At 38.3% G+C, this 18,430-nt stretch overlaps 1 protein-coding gene across 2 annotated transcripts in view; it reads left to right on the plus strand.

The window, feature by feature from the left end:
• LOC128691033 (leucine-rich repeat-containing G-protein coupled receptor 5) overlaps positions 1-15,304 on the plus strand; it is a 232,591-nt gene extending 217,287 nt beyond the window's left edge. The window contains exons 7-18 of one of the 2 annotated variants that reach the window (XM_070089172.1): positions 535-606; positions 1,352-1,420; positions 1,639-1,782; positions 4,675-4,815; positions 5,928-5,993; positions 6,799-6,942; positions 7,180-7,251; positions 7,644-7,814; positions 8,306-8,421; positions 9,032-9,196; positions 9,635-9,829; positions 11,495-15,304. In XM_070089172.1, the coding sequence (XP_069945273.1) occupies positions 535-606; positions 1,352-1,420; positions 1,639-1,782; positions 4,675-4,815; positions 5,928-5,993; positions 6,799-6,942; positions 7,180-7,251; positions 7,644-7,814; positions 8,306-8,421; positions 9,032-9,196; positions 9,635-9,829; positions 11,495-13,668 (3,529 nt within the window). In that variant the 3' untranslated portion in view covers positions 13,669-15,304. The remainder of the gene's footprint in view (positions 1-534; positions 607-1,351; positions 1,421-1,638; positions 1,783-4,674; positions 4,816-5,927; positions 5,994-6,798; positions 6,943-7,179; positions 7,252-7,643; positions 7,815-8,305; positions 8,422-9,031; positions 9,197-9,634; positions 9,830-11,494) is intronic. The other variant, XM_070089173.1, reaches the window with a different exon arrangement.
• Positions 15,305-18,430: the final 3,126 nt, after the last annotated feature.

Below are 18,430 nucleotides of genomic sequence, written 5' to 3' on the forward strand. Positions count from 1 at the left end.
AGGATTAAAGTAGACTCTCAGGGTATATACACTGGGAAATATACATCCCTCGGTGTGTATAACTGGCAGATAGGGAATATATTTAATCGTTGCACATAGTTTCAAATGATTAATACACATTTACAAGTAATCAAGAAATAGTAATTAATAGAACAAGTACGAAATGCAACATTATAGAAGTTAAACCTATAAAGCAGATTTGGTAAAATTGGAACGTTGCTATTTAGATTAGCTGACGTCTTAAATGGATTGTTTTGGGGGATTTGGGAATGAATTAGTAGATCTAATGAAGTTTTTTTGTGGGTTTAGAACAGTGGTCCTGGATCTAATGCAGAATTTTCTGACCAAGATGACTCATTTTTTATGGGTTATGTTTTCTTAGTGGCAAAGACAGTGGTGTTAGAGAAATCACTGTGTAATGCTCACCACTGGAAGTAACTCACCACGCAGTGGTCACCACTACTTTTTTTGTGTAAAGGTCACCACTAAATGTTAATCATCACTGGTCACTATCATAAGTTTTTTTCCCATCAGATCTCTTCAAAACAACAGACTCTCAACTATCGAACCCCGAGCCTTGGCCAGACTACGTAACCTGGAGACTCTGTAAGTAACATATAATGTTAGTTGTGTAGCTACAAGATATATATATATATACATATATATATATATATATATATATATATATATATATATATATATATATATATATATATATATATATATATATATATATATATATATATATATATATATATATATACATATATATATATATATATATATATATATATATATATATATATATATATATATATATATATATATATATATATATATATATATATATATATATATATATATATATATATATATATATATATATCGCAGCAATGGTTTTAAGTAGGAAAAAATCAAATTCAGGAAAGATATAGGATGAGTGGAACAAACTCCCAAGTACCGTTATAGAAGCTAAAACGTTGTGTAGTTTGAAAAATAGGCTAGATAAATATATGAGTGGGTGTGAGTTGAACCTGACTAGCTTGTGCTAATAGGTCTGATAAGATTGAGGTTAGTTATATTTATTGGAGGAGTCAATTTCACCATTACAAAGTCAGCAAGGAAGTGTACAATGTAGGTATTCTATTTAGAGTGAGAGAGATTACATTGTATAATAATGACAAATGAAGTGTGAAGAGTGGACACACATGGAATTTACGATGACGACGGATGTAGTGTTGGGTATGGATCATTGTAACGCGCGATAATGACACATACAGTGTGTAAAGTTGGGGGAGGATTTGAGTGCATGATGAAGGGCAACTTACCTTGTCTTACTCTGTCTTCTCAGTAATCTGAAGAACAACTTGCTGACGGAGGTGCCTACCTCAGTGACACACTGCGTCAACCTGCGACAACTGTAAGTGCTTAACATAAATACTTCAGTTACCCCATTAAAAAAACAAAGATGAACGTAACTACGTCAGTCACTCTCATCTAAGAGTACTGACCATAACTACATCTGTAGAGAGGAGACCTTTTACACGAAATCACACACAAACTGACGCTGCTACCTTGTAAATAACTGGAATTAGAGCACGTACCCAGATACATTTAACACTGGTGGTTTTGCTGCAGGTTCCTGGGTGGTAACAGACTGACGTACGTGGGTGAGAATGCTCTCAGGGGATTGACTAGACTCGAGGAAGTGAAACTACAAGCCAACCCACTGCTGAACATACATCACAGAGCCTTCTCCAACCTCCCAGCCCTCACCAGCCTGTATGTGATTCACGAATATGCTCCTATATTCACCTTCCCTGCAATACACATGCATATACCGCCTAATGTTTTTATCTAAAATTACATTTCCGTAAAAAATATTAAATTACTGATGCGAATCTGGAATTTCAAAACTTCTATTATACCATATCAGTTGTTATTTTAGTATCTGAAATAACTGATGTTTAGAATTCCCAAACAGCCCGAACGTAGGAGAGGAAAATGTAGAAGAAGCTTCGGTCTCTTCTGGACCATTATGAAGTCACAATTCCTTCATGATGATGGTTCATGAGGGACCGAAATGTTTTCTAAATTTTCACCTCTTAAGTAGAGGTGAAAATTGTTCTGGCCATAGCTATGTGATTTACAATTCTCGTGTTCTTTACATTATTCTCATTGACACATTCTGTATCTCACAAGAATCTTTTGTAATCAATAAATCATATTCTCTTTACTTCAGGGAATTTTATTAGTAAAGCAACGCTTTCCTTTTATTGATTTTTTGTATAAATTAAAGTGTTTTTCACTACAATATATAAACACTGATTTACTGTCAATAAAAGCAATACGTTTTCGTTTTATCCTAAAATAAATTGATAAAAATCTGTATTGCTGTTGAGTTGTTAATTAATAAGAAATTATCTCCCACTTTGTAATAACAAGCACTTATCTCCCACTTTGTAATAACAAGCACTTATCTCCCACTTTGTAATAACAAGCACTTATCTCCCACTTTGTAATAACAAGCACTTATCTCCCACTTTGTAATAATAAGCACTTATCTCCCACTTTGTAATAACAAGCACTTATCTCCCACTTTGTAATAACAAGCACTTATCTCCCACTTTGTAATAACAAGCACTTATCTCCCATTTTGTAATAACAAGCACTTATCTCCCACTTTGTAATAACAAGCACTTATCTCCCACTTTGTAATAACAAGCACTTATCTCCCACTTTGTAATAACAAGCACTTATCTCCCACTTTGTAATAACAAGCACTTATTTCACACTTTGTAATAACAAGCACTTATCTCCCACTTTGTAATAACAAGCACTTATCTCCCACTTTGTAATAACAAGCACTTATCTCCCACTTTGTAATAACAAGCACTTATTTCCCACTTTGTAATAACAAGCACTTATCTCCCACTTTGTAATAACAAGCACTTATCTCCCACTTTGTAATAACAAACACTTATCTCCCACTTTGTAATAACAAGCACTTATCTCCCACTTTGTAATAACAAGCACTTATCTCCCACTTTGTAATAACAAGCACTTATCTCCCACTTTGTAATAACAAGCACTTATCTCCCACTTTGTAATAACAACCACTTATCTCCCACTTTGTAATAACAAGCACTTATCTCCCACTTTGTAATAACAAGCACTTATCTCCCACTTTGTAATAACAAGCACTTATTTCCCACTTTGTAATAACAAGCACTTATCTCCCACTTTGTAATAACAAGCACTTATCTCCCACTTTGTAATAACAAGCACTTATCTCCAACTTTGTAATAACAAGCACTTATCTCCCACTTTGTAATAACAAGCACTTATCTCCCACTTTGTAATAACAAGCACTTATCTCCCACTTTGTAATAACAAGCACTTATCTCCCACTTTGTAATAACAAGCACTTATCTCCCACTTTGTAATAACAAGCACTTATCTCCCACTTTGTAATAACAAGCACTTATCTCCCACTTTGTAATAACAAGCACTTATCTCCCACTTTGTAATAACAAGCACTTATCTCCCACTTTGTAATAACAAGCACTTATCTCCCACTTTGTAATAACAAGCACTTATCTCCCACTTTGTAATAACAAGCACTTATCTCCCACTTTGTAATAACAAGCACTTATCTCCCACTTTGTAATAACAAGCACTTATCTCCCACTTTGTAATAACAAGCACTTATCTCCCACTTTGTAATAACAAGCACTTATCTCCCACTTTGTAATAACAAGCACTTATCTCCCACTTTGTAATAACAAGCACTTATCTCCCACTTTGTAATAACAAGCACTTATCTCCCACTTTGTAATAACAAGCACTTATCTCCCACTTTGTAATAACAAGCACTTATCTCCCACTTTGTAATAACAAGCACTTATCTCCCACTTTGTAATAACAAGCCCTTATCTCCCACTTTGTAATAACAAGCACTTATCTCCCACTTTGTAATAACAAGCACTTATCTCCCACTTTGTAATAACAAGCACTTATCTGCCACTTTGTAATAACAATCACTTATCTCCCACTTTGTAATAACAAGCACTTATCTCCCACTTTGTAATAACAAGCACTTATCTCCCACTTTGTAATAACAAGCTCTTATCTCCCACTTTGTAATAACAAGCACTTATCTCCCACTTTGTAATAACAAGCACTTATCTCCCACGTTGTAATAACAAGCACTTATCTCCCACTTTGTAATAACAAGCACTTATCTCCCACTTTGTAATAACAAGCTCTTATCTCCCACTTTGTAATAACAAGCACTTATCTCCCACTTTGTAATAACAAGCACTTATCTCCCACTTTGTAATAACAAGCACTCATCTTCCACTTTGAGCCAACAAGCACTTATCTCCCACTTTGTAATAACAAGCACTTATCTCCCACTTTGTAATAACAAGCACTTATCTCCCACTTTGTAATAACAAGCGCTTATCTCCCACTTTGCAATAACAAGCACTTATCTCCCACTTTGTAATAACAAGCACTTATCTCCCACTCTATAATAACAAGCACTCATCTTCCACTTTGAGCCAACAAGCACTTATCTCCCACTTTGTAATAACAAGCACTTATCTCCCACTTTGCAATAACAAGCACTTATCTCCCACTTTGTAATAACAAGCACTTATCTCCCACCAGCATCCTGAAGGAGGTGAGGCTGCTGGACACCTTCCCTGACCTGAACGACACGTTCAGCCTCAAATGGCTGAGGATCGACCGTGCATCTCTCTCCTCCGTTCCTCACGACCTGTGTACGGCCACGCCCAAATTATACAGCCTGTAAGCACCCTCCATACGGGTTTAGCGCTTCTCCGATCCCTCTTAAAGATCAATTAATACTGAGCTTCCATCCTCCCGTGTCTCGGAGTCCAGGGCCGATTTTTACCTCTCGCTCTACAAATGGTGTACGACCCATGTGGGTTTAGATCTTCCCTGTGATGAGTAATGGTAACGGGAAAGTGCAGAGGGAAGGGTAGAAACGGGAAGGAAGAACTGTGAAAGACGAGAATAACAGAGTAAGGTACAGAGACGTTGAAATAGTGTAGAGAAGAGAAAGCTTGATGCGAGATGGTATTATTATTATTATTATTATTATTATTATTATTATTATTATTATTATTATTATTATTATTATTATTATTATTATTATTACTACTATTATTATTATTATTATTATTATTATTATTATTATTATTATTATTATTATTATTATTATTATTATTATTATTATTATTATCATTATTATTATTATTACTACTATTATTATTATTTTTATTATTATTATTATTATTATTATTATTATTATTATTATTATTATTATTATTATTATTATTATTTTATTTATTACTATTATTATTGCTATTATAAAAATAATTATTGCTATTATTTTATTTATTATTATAAATAGTATTATTATTATTATTATTATTATTATTATTATTATTATTATTATTATTATTATTATTATTATTATTATTATTATTATTATTATATCATTATTATTATTATCATTATTATTAGTAGTAAACAATGAAGGACTCTAAGCTCTGGCCTGGAGATATATTTACATACATACTGAAAGTGTACATTTACTATTCAGTAAAATGTAGAACTTGGCATTGCTCTCAGCTCATTCATTTGATTATTTTTATATTCAAACTTACATCATCAACAACATTTAAACACCAGTGTATGATGTTGTACCTCATGCAACACGGTCGGCTGTTTAAAGGACAGAGAGAGGTGTTATTCTCTAGAGAATCAACGCCATGAACTATCGGCCGAGGATATGAACACCTGGAGAAGGTTCTGGGGGTCAACGCCCCCGCTTCCCGGTTTGTGACCAGGCCTGTGTAAATATTAGAGAGTTGTGACTATGTTTTGTGTTTCAGGAACCTTCAGAGGAACCAGATCAGTACCATGCCAGACCTTACCCGCTGTCAACAGCTCCGTCTACTGTAAGGATATTACTTTTGTATATACTTTAAACTCTCAATATACAAGCAGTAGTGAACAGTGGGATGAGGGAAAGAGGAATGGAGATTTTAGGAGGGCAAAGCAGAGAGTTGGTCATGTACTATAAGTCATTTCTTTTCCTCCACCGTCTTTGTCATTTCCTGCACTTCCTGCTTCTACACTCGGCAGACATCCTGCCCAGCGACCAGAAATACAGAGTCTCTGGTGTATAGTATTATTGAGGCCTGCGGTATAGTCTTAGCATCACCTGTGCCACAGGCCGCAATAATACTATTCACCAGACCATCTGTATTTCTGGTCGCTGAACAGGATGTCTGCCGAGTGCAGAGGCAGGTAGTGCAGGAAATAACGAAGACAGTGGAGGAAAAGAATCATATATTCCCATGTTTACAAAAAAGAGACAATCAATGGAAGACTCTAGTGACCACATCGACAGTATCTGCTAAGGTCTAACTGCACTCTATCTACCTTTAATTCTGTCTAATTAGAACAATACATCAGACAGTCATATTAGATGCTTTATGAGTAAGACATTTTCTTCGTTTATTACCTTAGATTTGCTTAAATTGGCGCTGCTTATAAACACCTACAAGTTTTGTTGCATATTTAACAATAATTGCAACATTGACCTAATCTATAAAGTGAAAAATTTTCAAATATTTTTCATGTGTCAGGTCACACATAAGTTAATAAAACTTGCAATATTTATCTAAACACATTGGTTAGGTGTAACATTCTGTGTAATTACAGATTACATGTAAGTTTTTACCAACCGTCTGCCCACAGGGATCTAAGCAACAATAACATCAGCAGCCTTCCTGAAGGCATATTTAGCAACATGTCGAGTCTTCAAGACCTCCTGCTGCAGGGAAACTGTATCACCACCATCCACAACAATACATTCTATGGTCTCAAAAGTCTTCAGGTCTTGTAAGTTAAACCTTCATCTGTTTGACCCTAACTATTAAGAGCAGGCTCTCATATTACACTGAAGTTTGACCCTAACTATTAAGAGCAGGCTCTCATATTACACTGAAGTTTGACCATGATTATTAAGAACAGGCTCTCATATAACACTGAAGTTTGACCATGATTATTAAGAGCAGGCTCTCATATTACACTGAAGCTTGACCATGATTATTAAGAACAAGTTCTCATATTACACAGGCAACTGGAGGACAACCTCATCACTAGTATCAACAAAGACGCGTTCGTACACCTTCATGGCCTCGAAGATATGTGAGTTATAATTCAACACTGTCATAGAGCTGATATAACACAGTATAGAGCAATTATAGTACTGTTGAATTAGTGTAATTCTATTCTATTATATAAAATAAAGCTTTTACTCTCTTAGAGTAATATTAATTAATAAAATATAACACTAGATATAACTAGTAGAACACTATATGCAAATAATGTAGAATTGTAATATTACTAATAATAATACTTAAAAAGTAATAATAATGGTAATAATCATCTAATTTTCATTTATTTAAAAGTTTATATATATATATATATATTTATATATATATATATATATATATATATATATATATTATTTTATATATTTTTTATTATATATATATATATATATATGTGTGTGTGTGTGTGTGTTTCCTTTCTCTCAGTAACCTTGGTAACAACAGCTTCCCTGAGTTACCTGCCAGAGGCCTGCAGAGTGTAGTCTCCATCAAGGTTCACAACAACCGCCATCTCAGAGTCTTTCATGGCCCAGAGAGCTTCCCCAAGATTAGATCTCTCACCCTTTCCTACGCCTACCACTGCTGTCCCTTCCTCAGGTACATACACTCCACCCTCTCCTACTGGTTGGGCTGTGACTCTTTAAAAGATACGTAAGTAGCCCTGTCATCTAATACCATGTTCAATTTCCCACTATAATCTACCTCGTCCATAATTACTATCGCATTTCCTTTGTCTGTTTCGTAAAGTGAAGTCCAGGATCTTTCCTGAATTCGTTATATAACTTAACAAATCTTTAAGAACGATTGTGTGTTCCAGAGGTCTGAGTGAAGCTCAGACCTCTGGAACACACAAAGCAAAACAGACAAAGCAAATGTGGTAGTAATTATGGACAAGGGAACTCATGTGCCCCTTAAGCATTTTGCCTGTAAGAGGGATTAAAGCGAGGTTATACTTTTGAGGTGTTGGGGGGATGGGTTTACTTCTTTTACATCAAATTTATATAAAAGTGAAGTTTTCTCTTTGTTCCTTTTAGCACCTCATTTAGTATGTGATACATTATCCGTGGCTTCATCTGATATGTTCACAGGTTTCAGTACCACACGGAGTCGACGACCATCAATGAGAGTGTGTTCTTCGACGTGAAGGACCTCCAGGGCCTCGACCCAACCATCTGGAATGTGTCGAGCGTGTGGCCAGACATTGGTGAGTCTCGCCAAACACATTTTTATATCACACAAACCAACCCAAGTAGAGACAATATAGCATCACTTAAAATGACTACTACATATTTAGGCATTAGAATGAGGCCCTCGTCAGCAGTAGTGTCATGGCTCTTGTGTCTAGCAAAATAGTTGGAGCTACCCCCTCTCTTGTCGGATCAAATCTGAGAAAATCTCATCCCTTCCCAGGGGATGCATAACCCTTATGGGTTCTGCACTTTCCCATGAATATAATAACAATATATGAATAATCTTGCAAGCAATTTGTTGAAGAGAGCCTCAATCTGTGGAAGAAATTTACGTTATTTTTCTTATATAATATTTTTAGCGCTAGTCCTTATTAGTGTAACAATACTTTTGCCTTATCGTTCTTTGTGGGTTAGTATGTGACAACGACTCATGTTAACTCAGTCTCGCTGACTCGAATTAATCTGCTGAAAACTCCAGACTGCTAATTTGTCATTAATTATGCATTCATAAGTCATTTTTTTCCATGACACTTGATCTGCAAAAGCTGGGCTGAGGCCTCGGGCTTGTAAGTAGTAATTGTTGTTTTTTCCTTTTCTGTCTTGCTTTTGGGTTGGTTGTAGCAGGCTTGAACACAAACTTTGCGGCCATTTGGGCTAACTTGGCTGCTGAATTCCCTGCAGCCAACACTGACCTGACCACTGCTGCCTCTGGGGACCTCACTACCACCTCCACCACCACCACTACCCCGCCCCTACCCAGCCACCAGGTCATCTGCTCCCCCGAGCCAGGTCAGTATTGTCAGCTGGTGTTAGTAGAGTCATGTGTGTCTTGGCTTGCGTCCGTCCTGGATCGTTATCAAGTGAATCTAGCTATTATTTATATTATTATTTATATACTGAACTAGCTTTTTTTATTATAGCACACATGGGGGTTTAGTGTAAGGAAACTTTAGATCTGCTGGAAGTACTCCAGAACTGCATAAAGTACTCCAGATTTTCTGGAAGTACTCCAAATCTGCTGGAAACACTCCAGATCTGCTGGAAGTAATCCAGATCTGCTGAAAGTACTCCAGATCAGCTGAAAGCACTCCAGATCTGCTGGAAATACTCCAGACCCCATGGAAGTACTCCAGACCCCATGGAAGTACCCCAGATCCGCTGGAAGTATGCAAGCTAATTAATAAAATTACTCTTCTTACGTTATTGTTATAATGTGGATGTTGGCAGGCCCCTTCATGCCATGTGAAGACCTCTTCGACTGGTGGACACTACGGTGTGGGGTGTGGATAGTGTTCCTGCTGGCACTCTTGGGTAACGGCACCGTGGTGGTGGTGTTGGTCTTCGCCAGAGCCAAGATGGACGTGCCTAGGTTCCTGGTCACCAACCTCGCCTTCGCTGACTTCTTCATGGGCCTCTACCTCGGTGAGCAGAAAAGCACAGTTGGTGATTCAAAGATAAATAAAAATGTCTCATGGAAACAGATATATTTTTATTGTTAGACGTACACAATGTTTCGTTCAAATATGAACTCTCTCAAGACTTAAAGAAGTTCACAACTAGTGAACGCAATATTGTGTTATAGCTTCTTGTGGGCTGTTGTCACGATTTCAAACAATTCATAATTATTTTAAACAGGGAGAATCTTTGTTTCATGATGTTTTGCCCACAGTGGGCAAAACGTAAAGTGCAAGTTTTGCCTGTCTTTCAAATACCACTTACCGACTTGACATTGTGTGTCTACAAAATAGTGCAATAAAGACTGGTTAACAGCACAAACGAACAGAGCCAAGAGCTGTAACTCGACCCCTGCAACTGCATATAGGTGAATGCACACATACACACACAATTCAACACTGAAAAGGACTCACAGTCTGAACTCTTTCGCGACACATGAATCACATCCTCCAGAGACGACACATGTTGAAGAACAATCTTAGAGACACAGTAATTTAACAAAGCTATACATAGAGCAAAACAATGTCCCAATATACGCTTGTACTGTAACTTGTGTCTTTTCTTCATTATTGTCTGATAAATATTTTCTAGAGAATGCAATAGCTCCTTGATTCTCTTTCAGAGAGGTTAACAGTGTGTATCAAGATCCCACTTAATTCTTGTGATCTTGATGTATCAGTTAAAATAAACTTAGTCTGTTGAAGATAATTTAAATCTAAGGCCGAAATAACGAAATTAAATGATAAATAAATCACTATTAACTAGGAGAGAGGCAGTATTATCCTGCTGGGATTTAGCCATAGAGACAATGTGACTGGCTACAGTATTTTTAAATATGGGCTTTTTTCATCACGTAAAACGCAGTTTAATTGTTGTCTTATTTTCTCTCTGTGAGTTTGTGTCATAGTAGTGGCTAGAACAATTCAGAAATTATTAACATGATAGAAGAATAATATGACATTTTTGGTTTGTCATGGTTGAAACCTGGGTTCTTTCCTCGCCTCCCAAAATCCTGACCTGATTCACGAAATCGTAATGACACGATTGCAAACAAACCATACCACGGACGGGGATAGAACCCGCGATCAGAGAGTCTCAAAACTCCAGACTCTGATCCGTGGTATGATTTTTTTTTTCCTGATCTGATTTTTAGGTTTCTCCCCATTTTTTTCCCTCTCACTCACGACTTGATAATAGTTCAGGAAGAACCGAAACATCATTCTGTTTTTCTTCCCAGTTTATAGGTTAGTTTTGCAATTCACTTGATGATGTTGATCCACATAATGGACAAGATTTCCTCTTGTTCGAAATCTCTGTTAACTTGGAGACTGTATGTGCATTTTCACATATATTATTACTGAGTCCAACACTGAAAACGTCAAAGAAATTTTAAAAAATATTAGAGATAAGAAGCCAGATAAATTATCGATATATGAAATCATTACTAATTAATTTGATATGATTAAAAATGACATTTTTAATTACTTTCACGATTGTCCTTAATCTAGGTGGAAGTAGACAGTTGTTTTCAGCAAACAGCTTTGGTGTGCATTTCCAAGTCTTCTGTTATATTGAATTTTCAGCTACTTATAAAAAGTAATGATTAATAGAAATTCTTGTCTTTGTCTTCAGGGTTTCTAGCAGTGGTGGACGCCTCCACGCTAGGAGAGTTCCGTATGTACGCCATCCCGTGGCAGACGTCAGTTGGGTGTAAAGTGGCTGGCTTCCTAGGAGTAATGAGCTGTGAGCTATCTGTCTACACGCTCACTGTCATTACAATGGAGCGTAACTACGCTATTACTCATGCCATGCACCTCAACAAGCGTCTGTCTCTACGCCACGCTGCGTATATCATGGTACTGGGCTGGATCTTTGCCTGTACCATGGCTCTCCTGCCTCTCATTGGTGTTTCAGATTACCGCAAGTTTGCCGTCTGTCTGCCCATTGAGACCAAAGGTGCCGGACTGGGTTATGTTGTGTTTCTTATGTTCATAAACGGCATTGCCTTTCTTATCCTGATGGGTTGTTACCTCAAGATTTACTGTGCCATACGAGGGTCACAAGCATGGAACAGCAACGACTCGCGAATAGCTAAGAGAATGGCTCTCCTGGTGTTCACAGACTTTATATGCTGGGCTCCCATTGCCTTTTTTTCTCTAACTGCCGCTTTTGGACTACAGTTAATATCTCTAAAGGAGGCCAAAGTGTTCACTGTTTTCATACTGCCATTTAATTCCTGTTGTAATCCATTTTTATATGCTCTCTTAACCAAACAATTTAAAAAAGACTGTGTAATGTTATGCAAAACTATTGAAGAGTCGCGTGTAACGCGGGGGATCGGAAGGTGCCGACATTCATCAAATTTTAGTAATCGCCAGACTCCTGCCAGCACCAACAGTGCTCTGGACAATACCTCACGTCAGGATAACCAATCTTGTCGCTGCCAGAGCAAGACACAAGAACCTCAGAAGCTCCACCAACGGCTACGTATATCGGCACTTAAGTATCTCTTCTGCCACAAAGAAAATGAAGAGCTCAGTTCAGCGAGTGATTTTAGCTATCAGCCAACCAAAAGTGCTGTCAAGTCGAAGAGACATGCATCTGTTTCAAGCGAAACTTATAGCTCTTCCTGGTCAGATACTTGGCGTCGAGGTCAAGCAGCCATGTCACTGCGAATACTTGACCGCAGGCGCCGCAACTCGTGGTACCTGACTCGTAAGCCCTCGCAGGAGAGTAACTTGTCATCATCTCGTAATGACTCGTCGGCCACCACTGCCTCAACATCAACGTGGCGAATATCTCGGTCCTCAGTGTCATCTGATATCTCCAGCAGTGGTTCAAGAGGTGTGGGTAAAACTGACGCAGCTCCAACATTGAGGTTGGGATCTCTGAGAGAGCGTCGAGGAGAGTGCCATACGCAGGTGCCACCTCGGCAAGTTGCTAACCATCACCAGGCGCTGTTGGTGAGGCAGCAGTCTGGCGCATCCGGACAAAATTCAGCACCAACCACATTAGCAGTTCGCATTAAGCCCCGTTTGCATAGACAAACTGCTATTGAACGTGAAACTTATATACCCAATAAGGCAGCAGCAGCAGCAGCAGCAGGGGCCCAAGCAAAAGTACCCTGTCCTCTACATCAACATTCTGACAACCTCTCCTGTGTGTACGAACAAGAGAGTTACGAAGAAGACGAAAAGGAAGTCTCTAGGGAATGTTTAAACCCTTGCTATCCAATGGCAGAGTTGACTGTTACTTTCATTCCACGTAAACTGAGTACTATTTCCTCTCATTCAATCAGCGTAGTTAGAGAGGCAGATGGGGATGAGTCTCCATCTGGTCCCTGTGTGGACGTACATACATCCAGTCATCCTTCACCCACTCTCACGCGTGACTTTCCAGGAAGAGGAAAATGTGTGAGCTTAACCTTACTGCCCCAGACTTCACAGACAAGTCCCTCACGTTTTCCCTCTGATGGTCACTTACCTCGCTCACCCAGGTGCACAGAAGTTTTCTATTTCACAAAGTTAGCAACTCCTGCTCTTATAATCCCTCAAAAACATGAGCACAAAGCTAACACCCCATCCAAAGATTTTGATGCAGCTCATGTAGATCACTATGGACAAGCTATCATTAGCATTCAGGACGAGAGCCATGAGCCAGAGGAATGCATGGAGTCTACAGCCCTGATGGCTGAAGATTGTGATGGGGACGACGATGTGTTTGAAGAGGAGAAAAGTCGCCCCAGACCCTTAGAAACACACTTTCCTCTCGATGATCCTCCAGGTGAAATGCTCCCTCTTATATGATAACAATTTGTCCTTTTGTACAAAAAAAATGGAAATGCATTCAGGTATAAATGCGAACTTTTGACCAAGGGAGCGAGGTTTGAATCTTAAAAACGTCAAATGCCTGCCACTTTAAAGCTTCCGAATATTTATTTCATATTTCCTGTTAAGATCAGCATGCTGTGAACACACTACCTACAACTTCATAATTATCTGTTCTATGTAAAGTGTCATTACAATTGCCAACATTTTCTCCAAATGTCCGACCCTCGATCTTCTTCTTTTGTAGCTCTTTAGCCATTGTTACAAAGTTACCAACGATGGATTCGTGCCTCTGTACCTGCTCTGAACACTGGGAACTACAGTGATCTTAGACTGTCTGGGCATAGTGTCTCAAAAGCACAAAGTGTGATGTCGAGTCATGTTATTACTTTGGCTCTGGGACCAGACTCACATTTTTCTCCTTCTATAGAATTATTTATGGTGCTCTCTGATGACTTTAAGAACACAGATGTATGGTGTTAGTCTGGCTATTTTATATCACTGATTATCTTCAGATACGTAGACAATGTGACTGACTGTGACAATAACAGTCAGCTGCAGCTGAGACAATAACAATCATCTGCAGCTGAACACCTGACAGATGACTGTCGTTTCAGCTCTGTTTATCAAAATATAATATCCGTGGGGGAAATTTTAAAAAAAAATTATTTTACACGAAAGAGAATGAGCTGTTCACTGTTATAAAAATTTCAGCAAAGGGAAAAAACATTGAACTTCATGACAGTGAAGCATATTATTAAAATAATTTTAGTAGCATGCATAAAATAACTTTTTCTGGTGAATTTGAAAATCAATTTGTGTCGGGGATAAAAAAAAAAAGAACACTGGCCAAGGTATTTTCAAAGCATAAACTAAATTCTGTTCTACTTAAAGTGAGAATTATGAGTCCTGCTGGTGGAAGCTAATGTATTTCACACGTTCTCAAACAAAATGTACATTTTCCCATGATTAATAGGCCGCGTACAGAGATAAAGGAAATATTTTTTTTATCTTTGATGATTTTTATTTTGTACTGATGTGTCGAGCCAGTTGCTGTTACACATAGAGATAATATCCTTCCTGGTCATACATTGTTAATTTAAGGGAGAAGTTAGATTAGAGTAACTGAAGTTAAAGGTCATATACTGAAAGGATGGGCTAGTAATAGTTAAGAAGGTTGTGGAGATATCCTCTGAACCAAGATTCCATGACGTAGAAGGGTCTGACAAGTTTCGCCGTGGCGAAACGTCTTCAGTAAAGACACCCATATGTTAAACATGTGTCTAATTCTTCATCTTGTCGGTACTGTATACCATACATTTACAACTTGACAGACACAGCACCATCATGGAATCTTGGTTCAGACGACGTCTCCACAACCTTCTTAATAAACTACTACTGACCCGTCCTTTGGGTATGACCTGCCTCCACTGGGAGAATCCTGACTACCAGTAAAAAAACGTAAACTAACCCATGCGAGGTAGATATATCACGATGACAGAGGCTGGGCAACACAACCAAGAAATACGATCACAGAACGTAGTGGTATAAACCTTGGTAATAAATACCGACAAGTTGGTTTAGAAAGACACGTAAACAAACACTATGACATATTTATTAGAAAACGTTTCGGTTCTGGGACCTTGATCACGTCTAAGTGATCAAGGTCCCAGGACCGAAACGTTTTCTAATAAATATGTCATAGTATTTACTTACGTGTCTTTCTAAACAGAACGTAGTAAAACGTTACCTTCACTTGCCATACGTGAGTTTTGTTACGTTTGAAAGACGGTATAAAGCCTACTTTTTCATGTGAAGACTTACTAAATAAACTACAAAGAAAATTATTAACCAATATTTATTAATTTATTGGAGTACGACACGATATTAATCATTTGTTCTGTGAATAAGTGGTATAATACAATATAGTGAACATTACACTGTTATATTCTGCAACGAAATAATTTTAATTAAATAAATAGCCAAGTGTGTTCATGACTCAGATAAAGAAATTCAACTGTATAACACAACTAAACAAAGAAAGAATTGAGGTGAAAATTTCTCTCTTAAAACCTATCATTACCTAAACTTAGACAATGATATACAAGTAGGGAGTTTGGTCCTCAAATCTTTCATCTCTACACAACCCACACATAGGAGAGAGAGAGAAAGGCATATGACGACGTTTCGGCCCGATTTGGACCATTTACAAATCACACTGTGACTTGTAAATGGTCCAAGTCAGACCGAAACATCGTCATAAACCTTTCTGTCTCTCCTCTTATGTACGGGTTATTTGTGTTGTTGGTCCACTCACAGTATTGTGACTTCTCTTTTTTTCACGTCTAGTTTTTTCCCAAAAGATGTCAAATTAACAGCTAATGATGGGATATACCAGGATGTATTATGAAAGCTTAAATACACGCTGTCAATAAGGTTTAAAATCAACCTTCTACACAAGGGTTATTAAGCTGTATGTAACCTGTACACCACCTGCCAAGAATACTTCAGTATTTACCATAGGTATTAAATGCAAAAAATCGCAAAGAAGCGATGCAGGATGCAAAACAACTACGCGGGGAGTTGAAAGATCGTTCTAGGCCTTTCGTGTTTCAATCAACACATCATCAGGAGTTTGCAAAGTTGCATAAAAGGAGGATGTCCGAGCTAATATGATCCCAGTTAATACATCCTCTGGGATCGTATTAGCTAGGACATCCTCCTTTTTCCAGCAACTTTGCAAGCTTCTGATGATGTAGTGATTGCAACACGAAAGGCCTAGACCTATCATTCTACTCCCCTCGCTGTTGTTTTGCATCCTGTATCGCTTGGTTTGCGATATCTGCATATAATATATATATATATATATATATATATATATATATATATATATATATATATATATATATATATATATATATATATATATATATATATATATATATATATATATATATATATATGTTCATGGGGAAACAGGAAAAAAATTTATATTAATGTTCCTTTGTATTACCGCTTGTAACAATGTTCTTTCATCGTAAAATCTTGAAAAAGTTTGATGTTCCTGTGTGGATATGACGGAGGAAGTGTGAAGTTCTTAAGAATGAAGAACGTGTGGAAGAATGAAGAACGTGTGGAAGAATGAAGAACGTGTGGAACAATGAAGAACGTGTGAACGTTAAGTAAAAATGTTTTTAGAAGTGTGGCAGACATTTCATCAGTCATGTATATTACAGTATCTCCAGTACCAGTACTGACTACTATCTCCAGCACCAGTACTGACTACTATCTCCAGTACCAGTACTGACTACTATCTCCAGTACCAGTACTGACTACTATCTCCAGTACCAGTACTGACTACTATCTCCAGCACCAGTACTGACGACTATCTCCAGTACCAGTACTGACGACTATCTCCAGTACCAGTACTGACGACTATCTCCAGTACCAGTACTGACGACTATCTCCAGTACCAGTACTGACGACTATCTCCAGTACCAGTACTGACGACTATCTCCAGTACCAGTACTGACGACTATCTCCAGTACCAGTACTGACGACTATCTCCAGTACCAGTACTGACGACTATCTCCAGTACCAGTACTGACGACTATCTCCAGTACCAGTACTGACGACTATCTCCAGTACCAGTACTGACGACTATCTCCAGTACCAGTACTGGAGACTATCTCCAGTACCAGTACTGGAGACTATCTCCAGTACCAGTACTGACGACTATCTCCAGTACCAGTACTGACGACTATCTCCAGTACCAGTACTGACTACTATCTCCAGTACCAGTACTGACGAATATCTCCAGTACCAGTACTGACGACTGTCTCCAGTAGCAGTACTGACGACTATCTCCAGTACCAGTACTGACTACTATCTCCAGTACCAGTACTGACGAATATCTCCAGTACCAGTACTGACGACTATCTCCAGTACCAATGTTGACGTCTATCTCCAGTACCAGTGTTGACGACTATCTCCAGTACCAGTACTGACGACTATCTCCAGTACCAGTGCTGACGACTATCTCTAGTACCAGTACTGACGACTATCTCCAGTACCAGTACTGACGACTGTCTCCAGTACCAGTGCTGACGACTATCTCTAGTACCAGTACTGACGACTATCTCCAGTACCAGTACTGACGACTATCTCCAGTACCAGTACTGACGACTATCTCCAGTACCAGTACTGACGACTATCTCCAGTACCAGTACTGACGACTATCTCCAGTACCAGTACTGACGACTATCTCCAGTACCAGTACTGACGACTATCTCCAGTACCAGTACTGACGACTATCTCCAGTACCAGTACTGACGACTATCTCCAGCACCAGTACTGACGACTATCTCCAGCACCAGTACTGACTACTATCTCCAGTACCAGTACTGTCGACTATCTCCAGTACCAGTACTGACGACTATCTCCAGTACAAGTACTGACGACTATCTCCAGTACCAGTACTGACGACTATCTCCAGTACCAGTACTGACGACTATCTCCAGTACCAGTGCTGACGACTATCTCCAGTACCAGTACTGACGACTATCTCCAGCACCAGTACTGACGACTATCTCCAGTACCAGTGCTGACGACTATCTCCAGTACCAGTACTGACGACTATCTCCAGCACCAGTACTGACGACTATCTCCAGTACCAGTGCTGACGACTATCTCTAGTACCAGTACTGACGACTATCTCCAGTACCAGTACTGACGACTATCT

The sequence above is a fragment of the Cherax quadricarinatus genome, chromosome 27 (genome assembly GCF_038502225.1).
Source record: "Cherax quadricarinatus isolate ZL_2023a chromosome 27, ASM3850222v1, whole genome shotgun sequence".
Classification (NCBI taxonomy): domain Eukaryota; kingdom Metazoa; phylum Arthropoda; class Malacostraca; order Decapoda; family Parastacidae; genus Cherax; species Cherax quadricarinatus.